General features: G+C 43.8%; 1 protein-coding gene across 1 annotated transcript in view; it reads left to right on the top strand.

Annotated features, from left to right (window-relative positions):
• Positions 1-27,764, top strand: part of LOC130177688 (contactin-associated protein-like 5) — a 218,462-nt gene that overhangs the window by 71,237 nt on the left and 119,461 nt on the right. Inside the window, exons 4-5 of the mRNA XM_056389607.1 lie at positions 1,008-1,201; positions 11,992-12,139. Coding sequence (XP_056245582.1) covers positions 1,008-1,201; positions 11,992-12,139 — 342 coding nt within the window. The remainder of the gene's footprint in view (positions 1-1,007; positions 1,202-11,991; positions 12,140-27,764) is intronic.

Raw genomic sequence — 27,764 nt, 5'->3', positions numbered from 1 at the left:
GCAGTTGGGTTTACCAGGACGGAGCCGGCAGGTCAGAGACAAACTGTAGACGACAGGAATACAGTCTGGAGAAGAATGCTGGAAAGTATTGCAGAGAAGGCGAAGAACAATCTGGCAAAGAGTGAGTGAACTGGAGGGGGTGATATACTGGTGAGATGAGTTGGCTGATGAGATGGCCGTGGCTGACAGGTCGAATGCAGCAGAGGAGGGGTGAGTGGAAAAGTACTGGGAGCTCAGATGAACAAAGGAGCAGAACTATGACATAAAGACAATGTGATTTCTATAAACACAGACAGGAACGACGTAGGACTTCATTCATAAACCAGGCTGCTTGTCCCAACATGTAATAGCATTTCACATTCCAATGTTTTGGTTTTCATTACAATGCACGTTAACGGGTTAGAGCAGACACACTGCCTGCCTCTCAAGCCTTGCTGTTGCGTCGCGTGATCTCGAGATTTGGCGTCTTGTTTATTTTTTACATGTGACGTGCAGCTCCCAGCAAAAATATTGATATGATATATTGTCATCATACCAGCAACACAAAACTAACACCTTCTATTATAGTTTCTATGTATAGGCTGAATCTAACATTATACAGGGATGAAAAAATATAAACCAAATAAAAAAAATATCATATATATATTAGAGTATAAAAATACATAGAGACAGTGAGATTTAGTGATGTTTACTGTTAAAAAATAAATCATAAATTGAAGAGAAATCAAACATTCCAGTAACCTGCGAACTCTATGTAGAGAGAGAACAGCAGCAGCAGCTACGCAGCCGGTGACACACACACGTGTGCCATGTATAAACGATGCAGGCAGTAAGGGCTCCACTATGTTAACCTCGCTTAGCTTCACCTCTACACACATCTGTACAGCAGTGATTTTTGCAAACTAAACCCAGCGGCAGAGGGGACAGAAAGCCAGTGTAGAAAATCAATTTAATTTGTTTTTTAAGGCTCTTCTCTAGTTTTTTTTTTTTTTTTTTTCCCCTCCCAGGAGCAGGGGGCTGGTCTCCCATGGTAACAGACAAGAAACCCTGGCTCCAGGTGGACCTAAGGGAACAGAAGGAGGTGACAGCAGTGGCCACGCAGGGGCGCTACAACAGCTCAGACTGGGTCAGCAGATACTTACTGCTCCACAGTGACACAGGCCAGGCCTGGAAACGGTACAGACAGGATGATGGTGTCTGGGTGAGTCTGCAGTTTCACATTTCTGCTCTTCTAACTTTGGACTCTAGTTCAGTCTAATCTGTGCAGCTTAGCTTTCAGGTGGATCCAAGCACACTCCATCAGCTCTGATCATGTGATGTGACCAGCTGCGATGGCTGTCACTATGTTGTTGTTCTGACCCTTGAGTACTCAGTAGTCATTACTATATCATTACATGAGTGCGTAAAGCGCACCCATCCTTCAGCACACACACACATACACACACATACACACACACACACACACACACACACACACACACACACACACACACACAAACACTCATGTCTCCTTGACTTCAGCAACAAGGACATTACATTGACTTACATTCATTTCTTGGAGACTTACTCTAACTTTATACATAACTACTACTTTTACATTTGTTTTGTTTGGATTTGTTTACGTCTGTCAACCCCGTGGCTCCGGTCGGGGAGGAGGTCTCGTGATAATTTACCGCGACAAGTGGAAAGTCTCGCCGGTGTCTGTGCCCGTCTCCAGCTCGTTTGAATCCACTGTCTGCGAGCTGTTTGGTCCCACTCCAACCATCATTGCTACTGTCTACTGTCACTTTTCTATTGTTTTTATTTTTATATTTCATTTTTATTGTTGTTAATTAATTCTTAATATGTTTTTAATCTAATTTTTTTGTAACTGCGTACGGTGTCCTTGAGTGCCAAGAAAGGCGCCTTTAAATGTTAAATCAGTCCATGCAATGGTTGGAGATAGATATTTCAGTCTAGACCAGATGTAGACTGCCTTCCCCAGAGCCAAGCCACTATCATGACTAAAGAAGACAGCACAGCAGAATGACTTAGTGATAATTAGTGAGGCATCTGTGATTACGCTCACGCCGAGCCGGACAACCACAGCCTCCACCCGGACCTTTTGCTCATACTAATTGCCATCCATCTGGCATTTTAACAAGTGAAGTTCAAAGGTAATGGCTCATTGCTGGTACCTGAGCTGAAGAGACAGCAGCACCTGCTCATATGACTGTTAGGTTTCAGCAGCCCTCCACCCGCCAAACTTAACTCAACCTTTAGCCTCACAAAAAAAAGAAAATGGTGTGAGGGCACCAGTTTGACACAAGTGGTGTCAAATGATTTCCACCGTAAACAGCTGCAGATGCAGTGAAAGGAGATATCAGTGAAGAATTTCAAATTTCACATAGCTGGGCCTAACTTGTTGAAGTTAGATATGGAAATGGTTCTGCAGCTGTAGATTCTGTACATTCTAAACCCATGTTCCTCTACAGGAGAACCACCTTTTACTCAAGTTTGTTTGATTTAATAAGAAAATGGTGGAGTAATGGAGGGGTAGCAGGGCCACCTGAGCATACAGAGCAACTTGTCATGGTTTGCTATGGCAGACACCTTTTGTTAGTTTTGTTTGGAGTTTTCACACTTCCTGTTTTATTTTGTAATTGGTTTCCTTGTATGTCAGTGTTTTTGCTTTGTTCTTGGTCCTGTTTCTGTGTGGTGATTGTCTGCCCCGCCCGAATGTGTTTCACCTGTGTGCAATCACCCTTGCCTCCTTTGTCTATATAGTCTTATGCTACCCATTGTCTGGGTCGGTTTGTCTCTGTTGGCTCTCTGTTGATTTCTGGGGTTGTCCTCGTCGGTCCACGTGCCTGTTCATGTCTGGTTGGTCGCAAAGCTGTTCACGCGTGGTTGTTCTCAGTCTGTTCATGTCTGCTTTGTCCTCGGTCTCTTCATGTTGCCTGTTCCTGTCTCCTGTTTTAAGTTCCTGTGTTTCACCAGTGTTGTGTGTAAGCTTTAAGTTAATAAACCTTTTTGCACCGTCTCCCATGTGTTGGCTGCATTTGGGTCCAGCCAAACCCCTCAAACCCTGACAGCTGTGACACAACTCTCTCTTGTTCACTCACTGTGATATTAACATTTCTGTCGAGTGAAGGTTGATTAATTTTTCCATTCACTACAACCTTTAGGCTGTATAAATCCCACCTGTACTCTTTTTTTTCCTTCTGCTCAGAACTGACTTTTTCAAAATGAGTAATGATAAATCACAATGTGACACAGCCACAAGTACATCGGAGGAGTCCCTCTCACCTATACTTTTACTTTGTAGGCCAAGTGAAGCTTCCTGTTCCAGGTAAGGGGTGGCAGCTAGGTCACAGGTGTGGGGTAGTGGCCAGTGGAACAAAGTAGGGTTGATAATTTTCAGAAGGAAGACGAAGAGAGGGAATAATACTTCTGGTGATTGACAGGGGAGCTTTTAAAATCTTAGCTGTCTACAACAGTTGGAAAAGGAATTTATCTTTTGATGGTGAAGCATCATCCACATGGAGGTCAAAGGAATTCTGTGAGGGTAGGACTTGAAGCTGAAGACCAGAGATCAAGTCTAGGCCAGAATACTAAACCCCAGTCCTGCATTTGGAGAGTTTGATGTACTATGTACTGTTTGGACTATGTGGGACAGAAATCACATTTCTGTTTTAACCAGGTCTTAGGAAAAACAGCAACACTTTAGACTTAAGTTGACTGTTATAATAATCAGAATCTGTTTAAGTCTCTCTATTTGTGTGATCCTCCCTGAAATAAATATGCAATAAAGAAAGAAGTGCAAACACTCTGTTGCTCTAACCTGCTGCACATTTTTGATTTAAGCCTCACGTTGGCACACTGTCTGAACAGGTCACCAGAGTAAAGATAAAAAGAACATTCTGCACCACATCCTCTTTACTTGTTATATTTTACTCATAATGTGCCTGTAGAACTGAGTAAAACTGTGCTTTCTGTAAGCAGATATTTTCTGACCTCATTCATAACTTTGCTCGGATTAGACTGTGTTGTTGCTGGCCTGTGCCAATTTTGCATTGCATTATTGTAATGTGGGCTGCACGGTGGTGCAGTGGTTAGCGCTGTTGCCTCACAGCAAGAAGGTTCCGGGTTCGAGTCCTCGGCCGTGGGATCTTTCTGTGTGGAGTTTGCATGTTCTCCCCATGCAAGTGTGGGTTCTCTCCGGGTACTCCGGCTTCCTCCCACAGTCCAAAGACATGCAAAATGGGGACTAGGCTAATTGGATACTCTAAATTGACCATAGGTGTGGCTGTGAGTGTGAATGGTTGTCTGTCTCTATGTGTTTGCCCTGCGATGGACTGGCGACCTGTCCAGGGCGTACCCCGCCTCTCGCCCGAGAAGATGCTGGGATAGGCTCCAGCCCCCCCGCGACCCTACTAGAGGATAAGCGGTAGAAAATGAATGAATTATTGTAATGTTGTTGGTCTCTGGTGGTTGAAAAATTATTTATTGTAATTGGTAATGAAAATAAACTACCAACCAACAATGTAAAACTTACATTTAAAATCCTACTTATGTAAGAAAGTATCAAAAGTGGAAAAAAAAAGAAAGAAAAATGTCCCTCGACCACCAAGGTCAAAGGGAACTTTATTGTCATTCAGACCATACAACAGGAGTGCACAGCAGGATGAAATTGTGTTTTCTCCTGGCTCAATGTGCAGACATATATAAAAAATCTGGTGGCACCCTGGGTGGTCACATGTCACACACTGACTGGTCAGTGAGGCCCCTGGGGGAGGGTTGACCCCAAGTGTGAAAAGTGAAGAACTGTGGGGAAGTGAGTTATATTGTCTATAGAACAAAGAGCATGGGGTCTTCACCACCTTGTGTCCCAACACATGTAGTTGTAATAGTAAACAGCTCTTTTTTAAAGATGAAAAAACTGGTGAACTTACAGTTTTCCTGCCTCAAAGGAAGTAAATGAAGCCTTGAAAATTAATGCAGACATGCCCTAGCTTTTGTTGGGGCACAACAATGTTACATTCCCATGAATCTTTCTAGTTTTTAAAATCTTTAACTATTTATTTGTTTTGTACTTAATTTCAGGAACACTGAGATATTCAATTATGTCAATTTATGTAACAAATTTTTGAGCAGTATTGTGGATTTCCCTTTCAACCTCACGGGGTGGGAGGTGGGAGGTGGGGGTGCTTACTCAAGCTTGGGTCCTCGACCAGAAGCCTGGGAGTTTGAGGGTTCTGTGCAGTATTTTAGTTGTTTGTCGGACTGCAGTCCTCTAATTGGAGACCTCCGATGTTATATTTGGAATCAGCTGGAGTCACTCTCCCTGTTTGGGGGTCACAGCCCCTGATGCTCCTATTACCACTGGAACCACTTTAAACTTCACCTTCCACATCTGTGGAATTGTTGTATTATATTAATTGTTAGTATTATAAAGAGAAGGTCTAGACCTGCTCTATTTGGAAAGTGTCTTGATATAATTTATGTTGTGAATTGGCGCTATACAAATACAAATTGACTTGACTGTCCCTTTGGGACAGGGACTAACTATTCAAATAAACATACAGCGGGGTCTAAAAGTCTGAGACCACTTTCCCTTTAACCTGAATGGGATACATACATATATATGTGTAGCAGGGGAGTCACCAGTTAAATCTGAGGGCTGAAATATTGATTTATATCTCAGCAAAAAATGGAAATACTCGAGTATCTGTAGTGTCCTATTGCATGCTGATAGTCTCCTCGCAGTTAGTTACCCTGCCTATTAATTTAGTATTTAGTTTCCATGTGTCTCAGCCTTGCGCAGGTCCAGTTGGCAGGTTAGGGGGTAGCCTTTATTTAGCGTCCATATTTGTACACTAAACTCTATTGTCTTATAACGTTTGTTCCCTTGTCCTTTCAAGTCCTCAATTTGTCACACTCGGGTAGTAGAGGCTCATTCTGCCTAGTGTTTTTAGTTAACAATAGCTAATAAAAATTATATAGGCCTTCCTAGCCCACAGAATGGGTGTCACACTCAACTGGAACTAACTGATGATCATCTAATTATCCAGGGACAGGCAAGGAAAGCTGTAGAAATGACTGAGGTGAAGAACTATGAAATATCTTTTGTAATCCGTAGAACAATTGAAGCTGCTGGTGACTTCAGGGGCAGAGTATCAAATGACTGCAGTCAAGTCGGACAACAGTTTACTTCCTGTAGAGTGAGTTCACCTGTGTCACAGCAGCAGGTTGTTCACACAACTCACTGCAGAAAACTGAACAGCTGTACTGTTTCTTAATTTAAAAATTATGAGCATTACCCTCAATATGTGTGACAAACATGACTGTTTTGCAAAATCTATTCACACCGTTTACTCAGTACGTAACACACGGTGCATGCCTTAGAAACACTGTCAGAGGTAGTCAGAAACGACATCATGTACATACGAGTGGTCAGGGATCTGATGCAAGACCTAGTCAGGGAAGTGAGCTCCTCTGTCACCAGCCTGAGCGCTGGACAAATACCAACCTACCTGGTCCCCCTGAGTCTGGTAGAGCAAACCCTCAGATCAGCCACAACCACCAGAGAACAGGTGTTACAGGCCCATCTGGCATATAGTCTTGGCAGCGCAATACCCATTCACGTTAACCCAAAGAGTTTAGAGATAGGATTCCTCCTCAACCTCCCAGTGATAGAGCATATAGGCTGAAATCTGTACTGAACGTTGGATTTTGGCAAGACAACATGTCCACCTCAAGACACCACCAACACTAGCATACCACATCAACAACCCCTCACTCTGCCTTATCCCCAACCTTAATCTCTGCACCAAAACCAAAGACATCCACTGGGTTTGTCCCAGCAATCCGTTCACACGAGATGTGACTTGTGAATTACCTCTGCGGCCTGAGAACCGAATCCCCTGAACAAAGGTGCCAAGGCAGACTTTCAGTTAAAGACGAGGACATGGGAACCAAAGTGGAGTGAGTATGGAGTCGATGGCTTGTTAGCACACCAGCTAACGAAGCCTTAATGACATATGACCGCCATGACACAGCCACTAAAGTGACCTTACTCAACCAGACAATGTCTCCCGCAGGAAGCCACTGTGCATTTTGGTGCCATCGTCCTCCATCACAGTTCATACATGAGCGGTAATATGTAGAGTCGATGTCAGCCGCAGCAATGTCAGTGTGGCTTTCAGTCTGGGTGGTGGGCACATCATTGTTCAAGGCTTCAGAGACACTTTGCTCTGCAGATACGGCAATAGTGCGCCTGTTAGAAGGTGAGTCCCAAGTGTGAAAAGGTTGCAGATTCACAACATGAAAGACTCCAGCATCTGTACCAGTGTCCAGTTCTGTCAGTCTGTAGTTGACATCTCCCAGCTTCTGACTGACACAGAGTGGGCCTGTGAACAAAGGAGCGAGTTTGGCAGTGAATTTGGACTGTGCGTCAGATCTAGGATGGGACTTAACTCTTACAAGGTCACCAACAGCATAGGAAGACTGACGACGTCTCAAATCATAGTACTTTTTTTGTCTATTGTGACTGTGGTCAAGTGTTGCTCTGGCGTGGTCGTGAGCTTCTTTCAGGGATGCTCTTAGAGTCTCTGGGTATGGCACGCCGGGTTCATCCACGCCGTCACTGGAAGGTTGTGTTATGAGGTCAAGCGGGGTTTCCAGCTCTCGACCGTACAGCATCATAGTCCAGTGCTGTCATGTGGGGCTGTACGCAGTGCAAAGCAGATCTGGGAGAGAAAATTATCCCACGAAGTGTGCTTGTCTCCAACGTAAGCACGTATGGCGGTTTTGAGTGTCCGGTTTACACGTTCTGTTGCGTTTGTTTGAGGGTGGTAAGCAGTGGTGAGCCTGTGCACTGATCCGAGGGTGGAGATGACATGTTCAAACAACTCACTCACAAAAGGTGAACCTCTGTCAGAGATGAGGTAGGTTGGGGCACCGTGTCTGGCGAATATTTCACTGACAAACTTTGCAGCCGCCACATGCGCAGTCGCCTCCCTGACCGCACACACCTCAATCCACTTAGAAAAATAGTCAACAAAGACCAGCAAGTAGGCATTTCCAGATGCAGTGCGGGGAAGGGGCCCGACGAAATCCACTCCTGCGTACTCCCAGGGTCTTTGAGGCAGAATAGGGACCATGAGACCAGCCGGTTTCCTTTGGCTCGGCTTGATGAGCTGGCAGACAGAACAGGAAGTGACATAGCGCTTAACATCTGCCGGCATTTTAGGCCAAAAAAACCTGTACTGTAGTCTAGCCAGTGTCTTTGAAATACCAAGATGACCTGCAGTGGGATGGTCATGATAGTAGTTGAGCAGGGTGCCTCGGATTGATGCAGGGGCATAGAGTTTGAGTTCTTTCAGTGGATGTAATCCACATCTGGTTTTTGGGTCTTTGTAGTAGAGCAGACTGTCATAAACAACGTACTGCTGGGGGTTGCTTTCGTCTGCGTCAACATGTGGGTTTGTCTCAAGGTCTCTGAGAAGCTGACCTGTGACTGGGTCGTCCAGCTGGAGTTGTTTCACATGTGCGCGATCTTCTAGCAACACAGGGCTTAGGGCACGGAGATCCAAACTGCCGATTATAGCATACTCAGGTAGGAGATCTGTGGGCGTGTCACAGGACATGGGCAGTGGGTTGCGAGACAGGGCATCAGGCACATTGTTGTGTGCACCAGGCTTGTGCACTATGGTGAAGTCAAAGTCTTGTAGTCGCAGCGACCAACAGGCTAGTCGGCCAGTGGGGTTAGGGTGGGACATAAGCCACCTGAGGCTGCTGTGGTCTGTGAAGATAGTTACATGAAGTCCTTCAACATAAGGCCTGAAATGTTCGAGAGCCCAAATCACAGCTAAACACTCTTTCTCAGGGGTAGAGTATGGTTTTTCTGCTTTGTGCAGGGAGTGACTTGCATAAGCCACAACAACATCTCGACCCTCTTTGTCTCTTTGCATCAAGGCCGCACCTAGGCTAAGGTCACAAGCATCAGCATGAATGAAAAAGGGGCTTGTGAAGTCAGGGAACATCAAGACGGGTGCTGACGTGACACTCTTTTTCAGCATGTTCACGGCTTTCTGACATTTGTCGTCCCAGTGGAAAACTGCATCTTTCCTGGTGAGCGCATGGAGGGGCTCAGCATGGCGTGCATAGTCCCGGATGAAACGGCGATAGTATCAGTCCGAGGAACTGTCTGACTTGTTTCATGGTGGTTGGGGTTTTGAACTCCACCACCGCTTTGATCTTGTCCATATCTGGTTTTATGCCAGAGGGTGTGACGCGGTAGCCGAGGAAGGTGAGCTCGCTTAGGCAGAACTGACATTTCTTGAGTTTCAGAGACAGACCGGCTGCTTTGAGTCTTTTGAGCACTTCCTCTAGATCAGTCAGGTGCTGCTCAAAGGTGGGGGAAACAATAACAGTGTCGTCCAGATACACTGCACATGTCTTGTAAATGAGACCAGCTAGGACAGTGTTCATTAGTCTCTGAAATGTGGCTGGTGCGTTGCAGAGACCAAAGGGGAGCACACGGAACTGGAAGAGACCACAGTGTGATATGAAGGCTGTTTTTGGTCGGGACTCCTCTGCAACTGCCACCTGCCAGTATCCTCGAGCCAAGTCCAGTGTTGTGATGAACCGCCCTCTCTCAAGAAAGTCCAGTGACTCATCAATACGTGGCAAGGGGTATGAGTCTTTTTGTGTGACCTGGTTCACTCCTCTAAAGTCCACACAGAACCTAGGGTCAGCACAGGGCCTGTTTACAATCACAACTGGGGCGGCCCATGGGCTAGTGGATGGCTCAATGATGTCATCCTGCAACATCTGTTGTACTTGCTCCTCGATGACGCGTTTTTTTGCTGGGAAGTACGATATGGGGGGAGATTTGAAGGCTTTGCGTCTCCTGTATCGATTGTGTGTTCAGTCAGAGAAGTGTGTCCAAGGTGACCATCAAACATGTCGTCAAATTGAGAGAGAAGACTGAACATGTCCGCTTTCTGTCCTTCCTCCAGGTTTGCCTCTGCGACTTTTGTCATGAGAGAGGATTGTAGGATGTCGAGGGACATGATGATTCCTCTTTCGGTGAATGGCTCAACTGCACAGTCCTCATCCTCATCCACCACAGGACAAGGAATGTCATCCATGAATACAGTTCTGGAGGGGATATGGATGGTTATTGAGGCTCTGATCATGAAATCCATTCCAAGAATGAAAGGGGTTGATAGGTTGTGGATTATGGCAAAACGCTGGTAGAAGCGGGTTGAAGCGAGGTCCAGAGAATGATGGTCGGGCACCACTTGTAACGTGAGAAGGTGTAGGCGGAGAGATTAGCAGGTTTAGCCGTTAGCTCAGTCAGTCGACAGACAACGAAGTAGGGATTTCCACACGGTATTTTTATTAATAATATTCTAGAATTCAACATAGACCATATTATGCCAGGTCTCCACGGCGCTACATTCACAGTTCATACATGAGCGGTAATATGTAGACAGATTAACCGTCACCTTCGTGTTACAGAGAATCTTAGTGCGTGTCTTTCGTTGTGGAAGTCTGGAGGTCAAGAACATGGCAGACAAGAAGGCCGCTGCGTATACACTGTGTCACAAAATGGACGTAACTCCACCTTGTGGCGTTATTCGGTATTGCAGTAAGCACGTTTAGACTCTGACTGTTACAACATACACCTCATTTTTGATTGTATAGCTGTTATTCTTTACATGTGTAGTTAGTTGATGGATGGTAGTATAGTGTGATAAATCAAGACTGGTTAACTTTGTTAATTGTTGTGGAGATTTTAATAAATATTATCGTAGTTTAAAGAGAAACCTTTTTGGTCATTATTTTGTTTGTTTATTGTGGTCCGTGACTGATTGAGAGGGTCTGACCTCGAACTTAATCCTTCATTAGATACTTCCGGTCCCTGACCCCAGAGACCCATTACTCGGAGTGAATTATTAAGGTTATGAGACTATAAACTGGTTTGGTTATTCTTCCCGGTTTCCGTGTGGTGCCCCGCATTATCAATCAATATTAATTACCATAATAATACTGGTTAAGAATTTAAAGTTGTAAATCAATGACTTTTCAGTGATATTCAGAATTTTTAGTTAATAACCACACATGCTCTTACCGGACCCAACAATTAAATCTCAGTAATGTTTTATGAAAACATGGAGGTTGATGGGTTAAGGTGTGTGGAGGGAAAGGTCACACATGAAATACATGCTAGCAACTCTTATAGAGAGATAACAATTTTATTTATTTATGTTTTATTGAGAACCATAGACTTGAGAATAAAAAAACAAGGGTCACCATGTTGTCAGGAGGTGAAAAGAGAAGAAATGTAAAGAATAAAAAAATATGACCTATAAGAACATTATTTCTTTTACATTACAACTTCAGCACTTTCTCCATGATACACCTGTGGGTATGTCCTTTATAAAGAGAAATGAGACATGGCCATTGTCAATCTAGAAAGATTATGATTCACTAACATACCCATGATAGAAAGATCAAAACTGACTGGTGCATGTGTCATGAATCTGACAGTAATTTTTTGTGCATAAAGTAAGAACATGTCTACTCACATATCAGTTGATGAGGCCTGCTGTGATCCATATGATGATTAGACCAGTCAAGTATTTTGTCTTTCAACTTGGAGGACTTGTTCGCTCTAAAGTCTGTTAACTCCTTTTTTTGAAATGAAGGTGTTGCCTGTACCAGTTTCTGCTACAGTTGTAACATCTATTATTTCCCCATGTGTTCCTCACTGTGGTGGACTGCATATTCTCATATTTGTGCACCACATGATTGTTCTAAGAGATAAATTCGTATGTTCAAGGAGAGGCGAAAGACATTTCAGGTGGACTTGCCCTGTCAAAGCTTTTTTATTTCCCAATGGAGGTTTTCTTCATATCGGAGGTCATTTCTATTGCTTCACTGGAAACTTTGTACATTTGTTTTGGCAAATTATTACCATCTCTCTGTCTGTTCATGCAGAGGTTCGTGGGGAACATGAATTCAGAGGCTGCTGTCCAGAACAAGCTGTCCCACTCAGTGAAAACCCGTTTCCTGCGCTTCATCCCTCTGGACTGGAACCCGAGTGGCTGGCTTGGCCTGAGAGTGGAGGTGTATGGCTGCTTCTACAGTGAGTGACACACACTGCTATTCACATCACACTCAAAGAGCTCAGACTGTACATCGATTCCATAAATAGTTGTAGCGTTAACGCTATATTTAATGATTTACTCTCGTTGAAATGGGGCACCAGTCCTCTAGGAGGACAACAATGAATTACTTCATTGCCAAATTTATCAATCTCATATCGGAAGCCATGACTTCTCGATTCAATGGATCTCCAGTCTCTACGTCAAAAGAATACGACAGGACAACAACTGGGTGTAAATAAATGAGTTTATTTAACTAAACTACTATGTACAGAGTAAATGCAAGGTGTAATAATCATAAAGATGAAAATAATATAATGAATGAGCAGTGTGATGAGTTGGCAATGGTGGGAGAGAATATGTTATGGCTATACACTATGACTATACAGCTAATGATGCTACATCTAAGAATTAGGTTTGATGATTAAATATTGCTATATTTCGACATCAACCCAGTCATGAGCAGAGTGTTAAGACCGGCCTACTGTGAGTTGCGCTGTAGCTGAAGACCCTCGGCTGGAACCCAGGCGGCTGTGGTTGCCGTGGTAACCCTGGAGACGCGGGGTCTAGGTGGATTCTCCTGGAGGCCGTGTCCCGTTATCACGATGACGGATTCTGCCGGTGTCTCAGCGGTTCAGCTCTGGTGGAGTTTGCCAGGAGACTTTCTGTCTCGGGCTCTCTTGATTTCTGCTCGGCTTCTCTGCAGGAGGTCGTGCAGATGTTATCTGCTGGTGTCTCTTGCGGGTTGATGCGAAATAAACTCTAATGCTCTTCACTTTGGTTGGGTAACTTAGAGGAGACTGGCGTTGACCAGGTGACTCTAAAGTTGTCAAAATCTTCAAAAAAAAGGGAAACTTGATGATGATTAAAAGTTACGAAATTACTCTGAGGCACTTCTGTTGCTTTGGTTCAGTTGGTCTTGACTTGGCTTATAAAAATAAAAGATCGCGCATGTAGACAAAAATCATGTTACTTGTAGCTTGTGGCAACGAAAAAATAAAAGACGCGAAAAGTGCAAAATGACTAAGAGCCATGAGTTTGTGGCGAGCAGCTTAGAGCTAAGAGTTTACATGGCTACAGAGCCGGGCTTTGAGCCGGGACTCTGAGCTTTGAGCAAAGTTCTCAGCTTCTAGTTTCTGCATCGTTTCTCGCTTCTCGCATCTTCTTGTCGTCCTGATTTAGGCTTAGGCCTGGTTTTGGCTTCTGAATAGGCTTAGAAAATAGACTTAGAAAAAGGGGCTATTTGGCTTCTTGGCTTAGAAAAATAGGGTTTTTGGCAATGTGTGAATGGTTCACGACTGTTTTATCCCCTGGGGGCTGGCGCATGTTTCATGGGCGTCACCCATCTTCTCCTGTGTTACCACTTGGAGAAGAGAGTAATTTTCCACTGAACTTTTAGAATAATTTAAATCTAGAGTTTACTTATAAACTCGCACATCCTTCTTCCACCATGACCACAAAACATTAAATGGAATAACATAAAACTACTTGCACTAATAGTAGCAGAGAGGAGTAATAGGAGTGTTGATTTCATATTACATCCTTCAAACCTGGAATTAATTATGATACAAGTGGTTAATTGATCAAACAACAATATAAACATTTCCCAAAGCTAATAATCTATACATATGGATTACACAGCAGTTCTTCGACTGTAACAATAATAATATGCACATTCTGGATGTCATGTAGTGTGTTACCTTGTGTGAAGGGTGCTGACAGTATGGTCACATGAAGGACCTTGTCTTAAAATCTACATGTTACATTTCAAACATTCTATGGGATAGAAGTTTGGGATTAAACTATTACATAGGAACATCTCATGAGTTAGAGAATAGTTAGATATTTAATTTTACATTCATCCTTTGATCTGTGTCTGTGAGGAGTGTCCTGCTGGTCACTACCCAGGATTGGAATGTGGGTTGTAGTTTATGACTCTTATCTAGAGAGGGACAGAGGAAGAGAGGTTGGTGTGTGTGTGTGTGTGCGTGTGTGTGTGTGTGCTCATGCATGGCACAGACAGGCCAGGATTCACGCCTTAGTGTTAATCAGTCCTTTTTGTTGTTACTTGTCCTATACAAGAAACAACCAAATGTCACTTCTCCAGTTATCTGGTGTCCATTGGTTGATCCTCTGGAGCTGACCCTTTGATCTTTGGTCTGGTTCTGTGTCGTTCGGCCATGCTAACAGCATGGTCTGTTTGTGAAGGAGGGGTCTTTGGTCTCTGTTCCCTATCAATCTGATAGTTTGATGGTGGAAAGAGTCGCAAAGTGTCAGTTAGGGGTCCGTAACTCTGCATGTCCTTATAATGAACTTCCTTAATGGCTTTTGACTGATGCCAGGCCACGTATGTACGCTACATATCCCCCACTCGGTCCAATGGTCGCTGTCCAGGGACCGTTGGACCGCCGAATCGAGGACATCGGTGGCATCAGGAACATGGCACATAACAACTGCTATCATGATCAGAGTTGATGTCTTTTTTTTTTTTTTTTTTTTTTTTTTTTTTTTTTTTTTTTTTTTTTTAAATGAAAACAACTATGAACTGTGTAGCTATTCTATAATCTAGGCAAAGTTTAAGGTTGGATCATTATCTCTTATTCCTTGAAGAGAGTTACCTTTTGTTATGGCGGCTAGGTTAGCAGTTAAACAAAAGGGCCTATATCTTACTAGGGAACATAATAAAAACAACAACTAAATAAATGTACATGGTGTTATACAGTTGATGTATATACCTGAGAGGGAAAAAAACGGGGAACCTCTAGAGGTTACTATGTTGCTAAAACTAATTGGACCTAGTTTCTCAGGGGTTAACTAGTCATACAGTGTTATCTAACATTTATTACATTATTTACACCAACTCAGTCTGTTGTGGTACTGACTAAGGTGTCTTGCACTGGGAAAGAGGGAAAAATATGTTTAGGTAAACATGTCAAATTGTGGGACCAGTATCCCAAAGCATAGCAGGCAATAGCACGGTTACCAGTCGTGTGTGAGCATAGAAAACCTATAGTACTGATAGCGGCATAGCAGTGTGTCCACTGCACCTGTGGTCTTGAGCAGGATCTTATAAGTGTATTTGCAGCCTGGTGAATCACCCCCACTTGTACACATTTTACGCAGTCGACAAATACCATACGTTTAAATGGCAGAGAGGATTGTGAAAGGTGGATTTGACTGAAGACACAACACCAGCTCTTTTCAACACAACCAATACTAAAGATTAACTGTTTATACTCGAACCTGGCACCTTAGGATGTTTCAAGTGTGCACTGTAGCTCATAGTCTGATTCTAAAATTGTCATAAAGCATGTAGTGAGCGGTTGTCAAACCTCAACTACTAGTAATAGATTACAGATTTTGTTAGTATTTATGACCTAATTGGGACAAGATTGTCCCAGAAGAGTCTCATGAGGGCTTTGTGTGGTTTGCACTGTGTGCAGTTGAGACATTTGGGAGTTAGCTTTTCCTGAGTTTTGCTGGTCTTGTCGTGGTGCACAACAGACAGTTCATCTGGGAACATGTGGGGACTTGAGCAGTGGGGACAGGACTTACAGGTAAGTCTTCCTGTGCTTGAACTGGCTTTTTCAGCTGTTTGAGTGAGAGCGTGATACAGCCATGTGTCCCCCACTTGGAGTTTGTCATGGGAAGCTTTTTGGTCATAATAGGCCCTGGGATTTCTTATGCTTTTTTCCAGGTGTTTCTGGGCGAGAGCAGAAATGGCCTTGGTTCTTCTGTGTCTTGCACATGGTGATTTGTGCGTCTGAATTGGCATCACCCCCCTGTGGTTTTGAGTCACCACGAGCATAGGAGAAGTGAGCGACTCAGAAGCATGGACCCCATGGCAGGAACCAAAGAAAGTGGGCGTGGCAGCAACGGTAGTTGAGCCATTAAGACATATAGAAGGCGCAGCAGCTGTCTGAGGTTGAGTGACAGCGCAGAAATCAGGGGTGGGAGGGTGGGAACAAAAGTAGGGGTCAGGTGGAGACCCCAGGGTGGATGTCCTAGATGTACCCTCCAAAGCGCCATGTTTGGTCGAAACGTCAGTCGGTTGGTCAGATGGGACATGTTGAGTCAGTGTTTTGGTCTCTTTGACCTCAAGAGCACAGCACCGAGCTGTAGTGTTTAGGGGAAAAGAGACAGGAAGAGGCTGGGAGACTTGTGCCCAGATTTTCAAGCGTTTCAAGTCGATCAAAGGTTTGAGTCGGTTTAGGAGGTCTTTGCCAATGAGGAAAGGAATGGCATCAAGAGGAGACACGTATACTGGATGGACCAGGCTCATTGGTCCAATAGTCAGTTGTATCATTGACATTGCTGTCAGTGTTGCACTGGTGGGGGCATACGGTTGCACATCCAAGGAACAAGATTGAAGTTTCAACTCCTTGTTTGACAGGCATGTTATCATTTGCAGCTTACTGAACAGTGCTGATGACATCAGAGTGACATCTGCTGCTGTGTCAAGGAGTGCATCATGTACAATTGCGTCTTCAAGTGTTATAGACAGGTGTGGTTTTCGCATAACACCTTTCTCACTAAGGGGGCCTAAGAATTGTTGGACGGGTGGTTCAAGTTGGACAGCTGACACGTCCCTTTTAAAGGACTTGTCTTCTAAGTCCAGTTTTGCCACCGAGACTGCGTTGGGAGGGATTGAGTTTTCACCCCCCTGTTCTGATTTATTTCGGACTTCTGAGTTCTGGCTCTGGAGCAGAGCAGACTCTGGTCCACTGGGGCCATGGTAAAGTTCTTCAACCACCTCGATGGGCTGGTTTGAGAGACTGTGTTGAAATGTAGCCTTTGGTGCTACCAATGTGACTGGGAAGAGATCAGCTTTCTTGCTTTCTTCCTTAAGCCAGTCACTGAAAAGACGCTTGATAGTTCTTAGGTCTTCTTGGCTAAGACTAGATGTTTTAGTTTTAATTTCAGCTTTGTTGGTCTTCTGCTGAAAGGATCGTTTGCTTTTGCCTTTGTTCATGTTCTCATCAGATTGATGCTGATGGAGTTTGGTTTGGTTTTGCCTTTTCTGTCCCTTATACTCAAAAGCCTTACGGTTTTCCCATTGGTTAGGTGGGAACCTGCTTCGGTGGGGATTTGAGGCGCAAAAGTTTGACTTAAATCTTGAGTGTCTCTGACCTTTGTCAGACCAATGTGGTCTGGAAGACTTATGGTCCCCATAAGTTGGTTGGGGCAGAAAATGTTTCTGCTGCTTAGCAGGCCAGTAAGTTTTGGAAGGGCGTGCGCCTGAGCCATGCAGTGTAGCACCAGGAGCTCCTTCTAGCTCCCTGGGCAAAGATTTTGTGCTGAGGCTAAAAATGTTAGCAGGCTCTGCCTGTTTAGTGTGGGATTGCATTTGTTTTGCAAATCCAAGCGAGGCGAGTTCTCTTAGCCGTTGGCTGGTTGAGGTGCATGGGTTTGCCAAGACACCAAGATGACGACTGGTACCAGGATGGAGGTTTTGGACGAAGAGGGTTTTGAAGTTCAAGTCTTCCTCCATCCCTTGTTCGTTTCTAGAGCCAAAGTATGCCTGAAGAAGGCGATAGTAGTATTGCTGGGGAGGTTCTTGTCTTCCCTGCTTAACTGTTATAGCAGCGGTCAAGCCAGCTGGTGAAGTATGGTCAGAGAACTCCTGTTCTAATGCGTGGCAGAGCAGGTCATAGTTCATTCTGACATGGTTCGGTTGGCGCTCAATGAATCTGCTGACCTCATGACTAGATGTCACCTTGATCAGGTACATCCTGTCATCAGCAGTAGCATTTGGGAGCCTTCGCAAGTAAAAGTCGATGTCCTTCAAGTAGGTGGTGATGTCATGAGAACAATCAGGACTGGGTTCAAAGTGTGATATATTGCGAGCAATCTTATCTAGTTCTCGATCTGAAGGACCCTGTGATGTGTGGGTGCCTGAAGATAGATAAGAACTCGAAGGAGGAATCACTCTAGTCAAATCCAGAGGAGTTCTGCTGGCCCCGAAGGGGTCCGGCTTAAGAGGCGAGAAGAGGTGAGGAGACACGCCTCCTTGAACTCCCCTATTAGGTGGCTCGTCTTTTCTTTCCTCTTGGAAAGTTTCACTCAGGTATGGTTGTCGGGTTTGGTCCATCTTAAGAGAATATTGCATTTCTCTTCTAACGGCTACCAGTTCCCTTTCTTTAATTTCTTGCTGATGGTAGGCCTGTGAGAGTTTGTCTCTAGCCTCAGTTAACTGTTCTTGCATCTTTTGGGTCTGCTTTTGTTGAGCATCAAGATGCAGGTCATAGGCTCTGTTCTGAGCTTTTAGCTCATTGATATGCGTTTCAGTCTGTGTTAAAAACTGTTCTGATTGTTCAAGCTGTTGTTGAAGGAGTTGGTTTTCTCCTATTAGTTGTGAATTTTGTTGGGTGCAGGACTTCAGCTTATTTCCTGCCCATTCTAACCGATGGTGTGCATGTCTGAGCTGTGCAGTTAACACAACAGCCAGGCTACCTAACCTTTTGGTTAGTGCCATGTCTTTTGGTAGCTTAGTCAGGGACTCGTCTACGAGTGCTGACATTATTTGTTCAAGGTCCAAAGGGTTAGTGCTTTGGATTCTAGTTGCATAGTCAGGTAGCAACTCTTCAGTCATATCCACCAATGCAATCTCCAAGTTTCCAAAGGAGTCATCATAGCGTGAAGCTTTCAATGCAGCTGAAGCTGCCATGTCTGATTTGAGAGGGGTAGACATATAGGTGGTTTGGTTACTGACTTTAATTTATAATGTCAAAGTTCGAAAGAGAGAAAGAAAACAGTGAACAAGCAGGTTAATTTTAAAAGCAGTGGTTAGTAGGTTCTATATAACCTTCAAGTTGTTCTGTAAACAACTACATAGGGCCTGTGTATGTTTTACTGTTAGTTATCACAAATGTTAGGGTCCACACGGGTTATGGGCGACCCAATCTAAATTGTTCTTGTTTAGTGATGTATTAAGCTATAATAGTAGCCACCAGAGGGAGCTAGTCCTGTAGTTGCCTTGCTTTACAATCAACAAACCCCAGCAGTGAGTAACTCTAAGGTGGTTAGTCCTCCAAGGGATAGAACTCAAAGTTGAACAGATAAAGACCCACGTTACTGTGCCAAAATTGGAACCCCTTGTGTGGGTGGAACTCAAAATTGACCAGGTCCAGGTACAGTAACTGTCAAATTGGAACCTCCAATTGAAGGGATCACCTTATAGTGTCAGAGCTGAGAGCGGAGCAGATTGAGGTGCATAGGCGACAGGAAAAGTTACTCTGGAGGAGAGAATCAATCACCAAAAGAAAGCCACTCTTAAAACTATAGTCTCAGTTGTGCCACTTTAATGCCTTATCACACAGTAAGCATTCCTCAGCAGTGAGTAACTCTAAGGTAGTTGGACCTCAAAGGGATAGAACTCAAAATTGGATGGTTAAAGACCCACGTTACTGTCAAAAGTGGAACCCCCTCCTAAGATGTCACTGGTGAGCAGTGATCACCTTATGGGTAGAACTCAAAATTGAACAGATCCAGGTGCAATAACTTCCAAAATTGGAGCATCCAATGGATAAGCCCACCCTGTAGTATCAAAGCTGGAAGCATTGCAGACTGAATAGCATCGGCAAAAGGGCAGTCACACTGAATAGAGAATCAAAAAGACTCAGATATTGGCAAGTTTTTACAGTAAACTTAAAATCAGTCTGTGATGTTCACTGATGTAGCTTACTAGAATGCGGGAAAATGCCTTTAAGAGGGGAGAACAATTTAATATGAAGTGATATAATATTGTGAAGACACATAAGAGTACATGTGAAATCTCAAATTCAAATAGTGTTGACACTTGATAAGAATTTGGTAATGTAATCTAAATCTGGAGTTAGTATAGGGATTTATACTATAAGAAGAAAAGCTATATTGAAACTATTTGTCTAAAATAGTTTTCCTTAATGCTGTTATTAGTGTGTTAGCTTACTAGATTCCTAGAACCACAAGCAGTTTTAAAACGATTAGGCTTCAATTGAATCAAAACCTTAAGTTTAACAACTACAAGTGTGTTAGATTAATCACTTCAAATGTAGAATTAAGAATCTGGGTTAATTCAATAGTGTGAGTAACTAGCAGCAAGATTTTGACGTAGCAACTTATGAATTAATAAAGTTAGCAGCATTAGATTTCAATCTGTTGCATGCACACATTCATTGTTTGAATAATTAAATCCTCAAACTCAGTTAACCAAATCGGCCACCAGGTGACGCCAGATTTTTATCAGCTTGTTTTACAAGGAGAGGGGGTGAGGTGACGTCAGTATTGACGACTTTAGTACCGCCCACTGATAGACCTGCGTTAGTCAGGTGGGAAAAGATTCATTTCACTCAGAGAGCAGACAGAGAAACTTCTTTGCTAAGTTTCAAATAACAAGCAGCGAGGCGCGGCGGCCTCCAGCGCTTAGCGAGTGGGTATTATGTTGAATAAATTTGTAACATCACTGCAAGTCCGGTCTGGGACGTTCAGTAAAGCACAAGCACTTTCATGCACAATTTCAACCGCAAAAGTGTTCACCAGGTTCGGTTACGTTCAGTAACCACAACGTTTTAACAAAAGTCCTCTCTGGAACTTCAAGCAAGCAAGCACTTTATTCCTTAACACATTTTATACAAAAGGGTGTTCACATAGCCAGAATTACTTCAAGTAACCGCTGTTTGCAACACAAATCATCTGGGACTTAAAGCAATCAAACGCAATTATATTGCGTTACTACTCAGACCACAGGGTATTCACACAGTAACAAAGTTACGTTCAAAAACAGCTATTTTTCAACACAGATATTTTCAACACGGGTCCGCTTAAGGACTCCGAACAAGTAGTTCAAATACTTTATTCTCTCCCAGTCCACAACACGGGTATTTTCACCCTTTTCGGGACACAAACGCTGTGAGTCTGATCACACGGGGGAGATAACCTCTTTACTGTAACGGCAGCGCCAGCTACAGCTGCTAGCGGGTCAGGTAGCTAATCTGACTGTTAGCACGGAGGGTCTGAGACGGTCTAAATTCACCGGAACACGCGGATAAATTTAGCCACACTCAGGGCGGGTTAACGACTATTGGGACACGCAATAGCCGGTACCGACCAACAGGCCTTTCTATGAGCGTTTCATCACGCTGTTGCATGCAATTTGTGACAAATAGCTTAAAGCTACGGGCTGTAGCCTCAACACTTTGATCAGTGTTTCTGGCGGAGTTGCTTAGAGCTACACTACAGCCACCACTGGTCTGGGCGTTACTGTCGGCGCAGTAACCCGCTTCAACAATATTTATAATCAACAATATTCATAATCAACAATATTCATAATCAGCGTGCGTCCACGTAATTATAAACACAACTTCACAATCTTAAAGCTAAGCTTGAATCGTGAAGGTACAGACAAGGTTACAGGTTTAACCATTAAGTGCTCACACACAACAAGCAACAGGCAGCCAAGCCAATATGCAGCTGAATCAAATATTCTTTTGTAGTAGAGACGGTGATATTAAAAATCGCCTCACACGGGGCACCATTAAATATGTAGCGTTAACGCTATATTTAATGATTTACTCTCGTTGAAATGGGGCACCAGTCCTCTAGGAGGACAACAATGAATTACTTCATTGCCAAATTTATCAATCTCATATCGGAAGCCATGACTTCTCGATTCAATGGATCTCCAGTCTCTACGTCAAAAGAATACGACAGGACAACAACTGGGTGTAAATAAATGAGTTTATTTAACTAAACTACTATGTACAGAGTAAATGCAAGGTGTAATAATCATAAAGATGAAAATAATATAATGAATGAGCAGTGTGATGAGTTGGCAATGGTGGGAGAGAATATGTTATGGCTATACACTATGACTATACAGCTAATGATGCTACATCTAAGAATTAGGTTTGATGATTAAATATTGCTATATTTCGACATCAACCCAGTCATGAGCAGAGTGTTAAGACCGGCCTACTGTGAGTTGCGCTGTAGCTGAAGACCCTCGGCTGGAACCCAGGCGGCTGTGGTTGCCGTGGTAACCCTGGAGACGCGGGGTCTAGGTGGATTCTCCTGGAGGCCGTGTCCCGTTATCACGATGACGGATTCTGCCGGTGTCTCAGCGGTTCAGCTCTGGTGGAGTTTGCCAGGAGACTTTCTGTCTCGGGCTCTCTTGATTTCTGCTCGGCTTCTCTGCAGGAGGTCGTGCAGATGTTATCTGCTGGTGTCTCTTGCGGGTTGATGCGAAATAAACTCTAATGCTCTTCACTTTGGTTGGGTAACTTAGAGGAGACTGGCGTTGACCAGATGACTCTAAAGTTGTCAAAATCTTCAAAAAAAAGGGAAACTTGATGATGATTAAAAGTTACGAAATTACTCTGAGGCACTTCTGTTGCTTTGGTTCAGTTGGTCTTGACTTGGCTTATAAAAATAAAAGATCGCGCATGTAGACAAAAATCATGTTACTTGTAGCTTGTGGCAACGAAAAAATAAAAGACGCGAAAAGTGCAAAATGACTAAGAGCCATGAGTTTGTGGCGAGCAGCTTAGAGCTAAGAGTTTACATGGCTACAGAGCCGGGCTTTGAGCCGGGACTCTGAGCTTTGAGCAAAGTTCTCAGCTTCTAGTTTCTGCATCGTTTCTCGCTTCTCGCATCTTCTTGTCGTCCTGATTTAGGCTTAGGCCTGGTTTTGGCTTCTGAATAGGCTTAGAAAATAGACTTAGAAAAAGGGGCTATTTGGCTTCTTGGCTTAGAAAAATAGGGTTTTTGGCAATGTGTGAATGGTTCACGACTGTTTTATCCCCTGGGGGCTGGCGCATGTTTCATGGGCGTCACCCATCTTCTCCTGTGTTACCACTTGGAGAAGAGAGTAATTTTCCACTGAACTTTTAGAATAATTTAAATCTAGAGTTTACTTATAAACTCGCACATCCTTCTTCCACCATGACCACAAAACATTAAATGGAATAACATAAAACTACTTGCACTAATAGTAGCAGAGAGGAGTAATAGGAGTGTTGATTTCATATTACATCCTTCAAACCTGGAATTAATTATGATACAAGTGGTTAATTGATCAAACAACAATATAAACATTTCCCAAAGCTAATAATCTATACATATGGATTACACAGCAGTTCTTCGACTGTAACAATAATAATATGCACATTCTGGATGTCATGTAGTGTGTTACCTTGTGTGAAGGGTGCTGACAGTATGGTCACATGAAGGACCTTGTCTTAAAATCTACATGTTACATTTCAAACATTCTATGGGATAGAAGCTTGGGATTAAACTATTACATAGGAACATCTCATGAGTTAGAGAATAGTTAGATATTTAATTTTACATTCATCCTTTGATCTGTGTCTGTGAGGAGTGTCCTGCTGGTCACTACCCAGGATTGGAATGTGGGTTGTAGTTTATGACTCTTATCTAGAGAGGGACAGAGGAAGAGAGGTTGGTGTGTGTGTGTGTGTGCGTGTGTGTGTGTGTGCTCATGCATGGCACAGACAGGCCAGGATTCACGCCTTAGTGTTAATCAGTCCTTTTTGTTGTTACTTGTCCTATACAAGAAACAACCAAATGTCACTTCTCCAGTTATCTGGTGTCCATTGGTTGATCCTCTGGAGCTGACCCTTTGATCTTTGGTCTGGTTCTGTGTCGTTCGGCCATGCTAACAGCATGGTCTGTTTGTGAAGGAGGGGTCTTTGGTCTCTGTTCCCTATCAATCTGATAGTTTGATGGTGGAAAGAGTCGCAAAGTGTCAGTTAGGGGTCCGTAACTCTGCATGTCCTTATAATGAACTTCCTTAATGGCTTTTGACTGATGCCAGGCCACGTATGTACGCTACATAGTGAAAGTGGTTCATGGTGGATTTTGAGATCTGGATCATTGTCCAGTCGTAGAAGTCAGTCTCTTTTTCACCTTCACTTCTTTGACTGAATGCAGGACATTTACATCCAGAGTTTACAGATATTTAGTGGAATCCAGTCTTCCCTCTGTCTGTGCAGCGTCTCCTGTACCACTGGCTGCCAAAGCCGAGTATTTCCGCCTCCTTGTTTAACATATTATGGGTCGTCCCAAACAAATTAGCATGTAGTGTAAGTGAATATGAAACTCTCATCTGGTATTTTAGATGAAACATACGCACCAGTAACTTTGTTTTCACCTGATACCGAATTTTCATTGTGTTGTGAACAGCTGATTTACTCATTTGGCAAAACACACAGGGAGTCTCTCTATTGTCTGAAAGTTTTCCTTGAGAGTTTCTTTTCTTCAGGTCTTGTCCACAGTTTCCCTGAACCATTTCTTGATGACATATCAGAGAGCAGAAATGTCAAGCTGGAAGCTGGAAGAATAAACACTGCTCAAAAAAATACACAATCCGTAGATCAAAGTAAAAAACAGGCTGATCCAACTTGCGTGAATTTCATTACGGCAACTCATGTGACTCATTAGTGTGGATAGGCATGGTCCTCAAGAGTCAGCATATGGGGTCCTGGGGGATCTCCTCCCGCACCTGGATCAGGGCATCGGAGAGCTCCTGGACAGTCCGTGGTGGTACTTGGTGGTGTTGGATGCCCCAATACATAACACGCCATAGGTGCTCAATTGGATTTAGGTCAGGGGAACGTGAGGGCCAGTCAATAGCATCAATGACTTCATCATCCAGGAACAGCCTACACACTCATTGTACATTGTCCTGCACCAGGAGGAACCCAGGGCCCATTGCACCAGTGTAAGGTCTGATAATCACTCTGAGGATTTCATCCCGGTTCCTAACAGCAGTCAGGGTACCGTTGGCTATGAGCTGGAGCTCTGTGCGACCCTCAAAGCATATGCCTCCCCAGACCATCAATGACCCACCACCAAACTGGTCATGCTGGAGTGTTGCAGGCGGCATAATGTTCACCACGGTGTCTCCAGACTCTGTCACTCCCATCACATTTGCTCAGTGTGAACCTGCCAATTCTGGTGATCTCTGATTTGAGCTACAGGGTGCTGGGCTCTGAGCACAGGTCTCACTAGAGGACTGTGTGTGAGAATGTGTATGTGTGTGCGCTGCAGCAGTTTAATGAGGTAGCATCATATACAGGTGAGGTCGGCAGTGTGGCCCCTGGATCTGAGAGCCATTGGTTTATTGACTAATGTTAGCAACGCAAACTCTAGAGTGATATCTGCTGCTGGTGCATTCTGGAAAAATCTTCATTAAGAGCCATCTGTTGTATATTCAGTTACTCCCTACCCGCTAGAGGTCGCTGTAGGCCTCAGAATGTTGTTGCATGAGTGTTGTAGCGTAAACGCCATAATTTAGAATTTGCTCTCTTTGAAAGGGGCACCAGTCCTCTGGGAGGACAACAATGAATTACTTTGTTGATAAATGTATCAATCTCATATCAGAAACCACGACTTCTCGATTCAATGGATCTCCAGTCTCTGCTTCAAAAGAACACAACAGGACAACAACTGGGTGTAAATAAAGGAGTTTATTAACTAAACTACTATCTACAGAGTAGGGACAGAGGAAGGGGGGTTGGTGTGTGTGTGTGTGTTCATGCATGGAACAGAGAGGCCAGGATTCACACCTTAGTGATAATCAGTCCTTTTGGTGTTACTTGTCCTATATAAGAAACAATCAAACATCATTAGACAGAGTCTTATGTTACAAACGGGAGATTTTGCCTATGTTCTGCAGTTGCCTGGTGTCCATTCATTGATCCTCTGGAGCTGACCCTTTTGACCTGTGGTTTGATTCTGTGTTGCTCTCGCATAATATCTGGTCTGTGGGGTGTCGTATAGCTCAGTTGGTTGAGCATCCGCCCCATGTACAGAGGCTGAGATCCTCGCTGCAGTTGGCCCCGGTTCGAGTCCCCCATCGGACAAGTCCTTTCCTGCATGTCATTCCCCCTCTCTCTGCCTCCCCATTTCCTGTCTCTCTCCACTGCTCTATCAATAAAGGCACAAAAAGCCAAAAAAAATACATTTAAAAAAAAAAATCATGGTCTGTTTGTGAGAGAAGGGTCCTTTGTCTCTGTTTCCTATCAATTTGATAGTTTGATGGTGGGAAGAGTAACAAAGTGTCAGTTGTGGGTCCATAACCCTGCATGTCCTTACATGCATTTTAATGGCTTGTGAATGATGCCAGGCCAGGTATGTATGCTATAGTGTGGAAATAAAAAGTAGAAAAGAAGAAGTAACAAAAAAACTAGTCTTAAGTTCATGCACAAACCTTGTTATATTTTTATTAAGTACTTGGGATACAACAAATTGGTGATGAGGATGGCGAATGTGTACCTCTCGCTGCACTGTTCCTGTCCTGCGCCAGTCTAATTGGATTCCGGTTGATATGTGGATGAAGATGTTTGACAGTTACCTGCCATTCAAGCGGAGGGGAACGACTGACCTCCATTATACAAGCCGTCTCCGCTGAGTTGGACAGACTACTGGAAATGGATGTGATAGAGAGGATTGATGCTTCTCCGTGGGCGAAAGAACGGTGCAGTGAGAATGTGTGTGTATTTAAGTGAGCCAAACAACCCTATAGGCTATATAGGCTTTTCTTGAAGGACCTCTAGGGAGACCAGAACTTTCTGGATGACGTCATAGTTTATGGCAAAGACAACAAGGACTATGACTGCAATCTGCAGGCGGTGCTAGCTGCCCTAAACAAAGCCTGCCTCAATCTCAACAATGAAAAGTGCCACTTCAATCAAAGCAGCCTATGGTTCCTTTGACACACTATCTTAGCCAATGGTTTTCTGCCAGATAAGGATCACCTCAGAGCGCTATTACAGAAGCCTCAGTGCCTAGTGACGCCACCATGCTATGCTCATTCCAGGGGCTCATGGCGTGGTATGCAAAGTTTTTACAAAACTATGTCTTTCTGGTGGAGCCCATAAGAAAATGTCTGCAATTGCACATTTGTGTGGATTACAGCTGCACAGTCAAGCTTTGATATAGTCAAGTCCCGCATTGTGAATAGCCCTGGGGCTATTTGGGGCCATACTGAGGCAAATGCACCCTGATAAAACTGAGTGCACAGTTGCTTTTGCTTCAGACTCACTTATCCTTGCTGAATGGAAGTATTCCATTGTGGTAGAAGAGGCATTAGCCTGTGTGTGGGCTGTAGAAAAGTGGAGGACTTTCCCATGGGGGACCACATTAACACTGCATCCAGACCACCTGGCCCTGACCACACTATTAGCCACATAAGGCCTTGGATGTGCAGGAATGGATGTTGCACGTTGGTTAACCAGATTCCTTTGTTTCATATATAATGTGGTGTATCGTGCTGGTGTGCAAAATTATGCAGCTGACTCTCTCTCCCATCAGATTAGACTGCAAAGCCAGTGATATAACCTATACTTGTAGATCTGTTGGACAAAGACCTGAAAGCTCTCTCAGTCAAGGATTTCACTGTGGCATTTGAGAAGATCCCAGAGCTTATTGCCCTCAGAGCACAGATTAAAAAGGGTTGGCCCAAAACAGCAGAGTACCTACTGGCACTCAAACCCTACTTTGGTAGTCCCTGTGACCTTAAGGAAACAGCTTTTGGACCTGGCAAATGAAACCCATGAAGGGGTTGTCCATACAAAGCAGAGGCTGTGAGAGTTATACTGGTGGCCT

The sequence above is a fragment of the Seriola aureovittata genome, chromosome 11, assembly GCF_021018895.1.
Source record: "Seriola aureovittata isolate HTS-2021-v1 ecotype China chromosome 11, ASM2101889v1, whole genome shotgun sequence".
Lineage (NCBI taxonomy): Eukaryota > Metazoa > Chordata > Actinopteri > Carangiformes > Carangidae > Seriola > Seriola aureovittata.
Note: the sequence above shows the minus strand (reverse complement) of the source record. Positions and strands in the feature narration are given on the sequence as shown.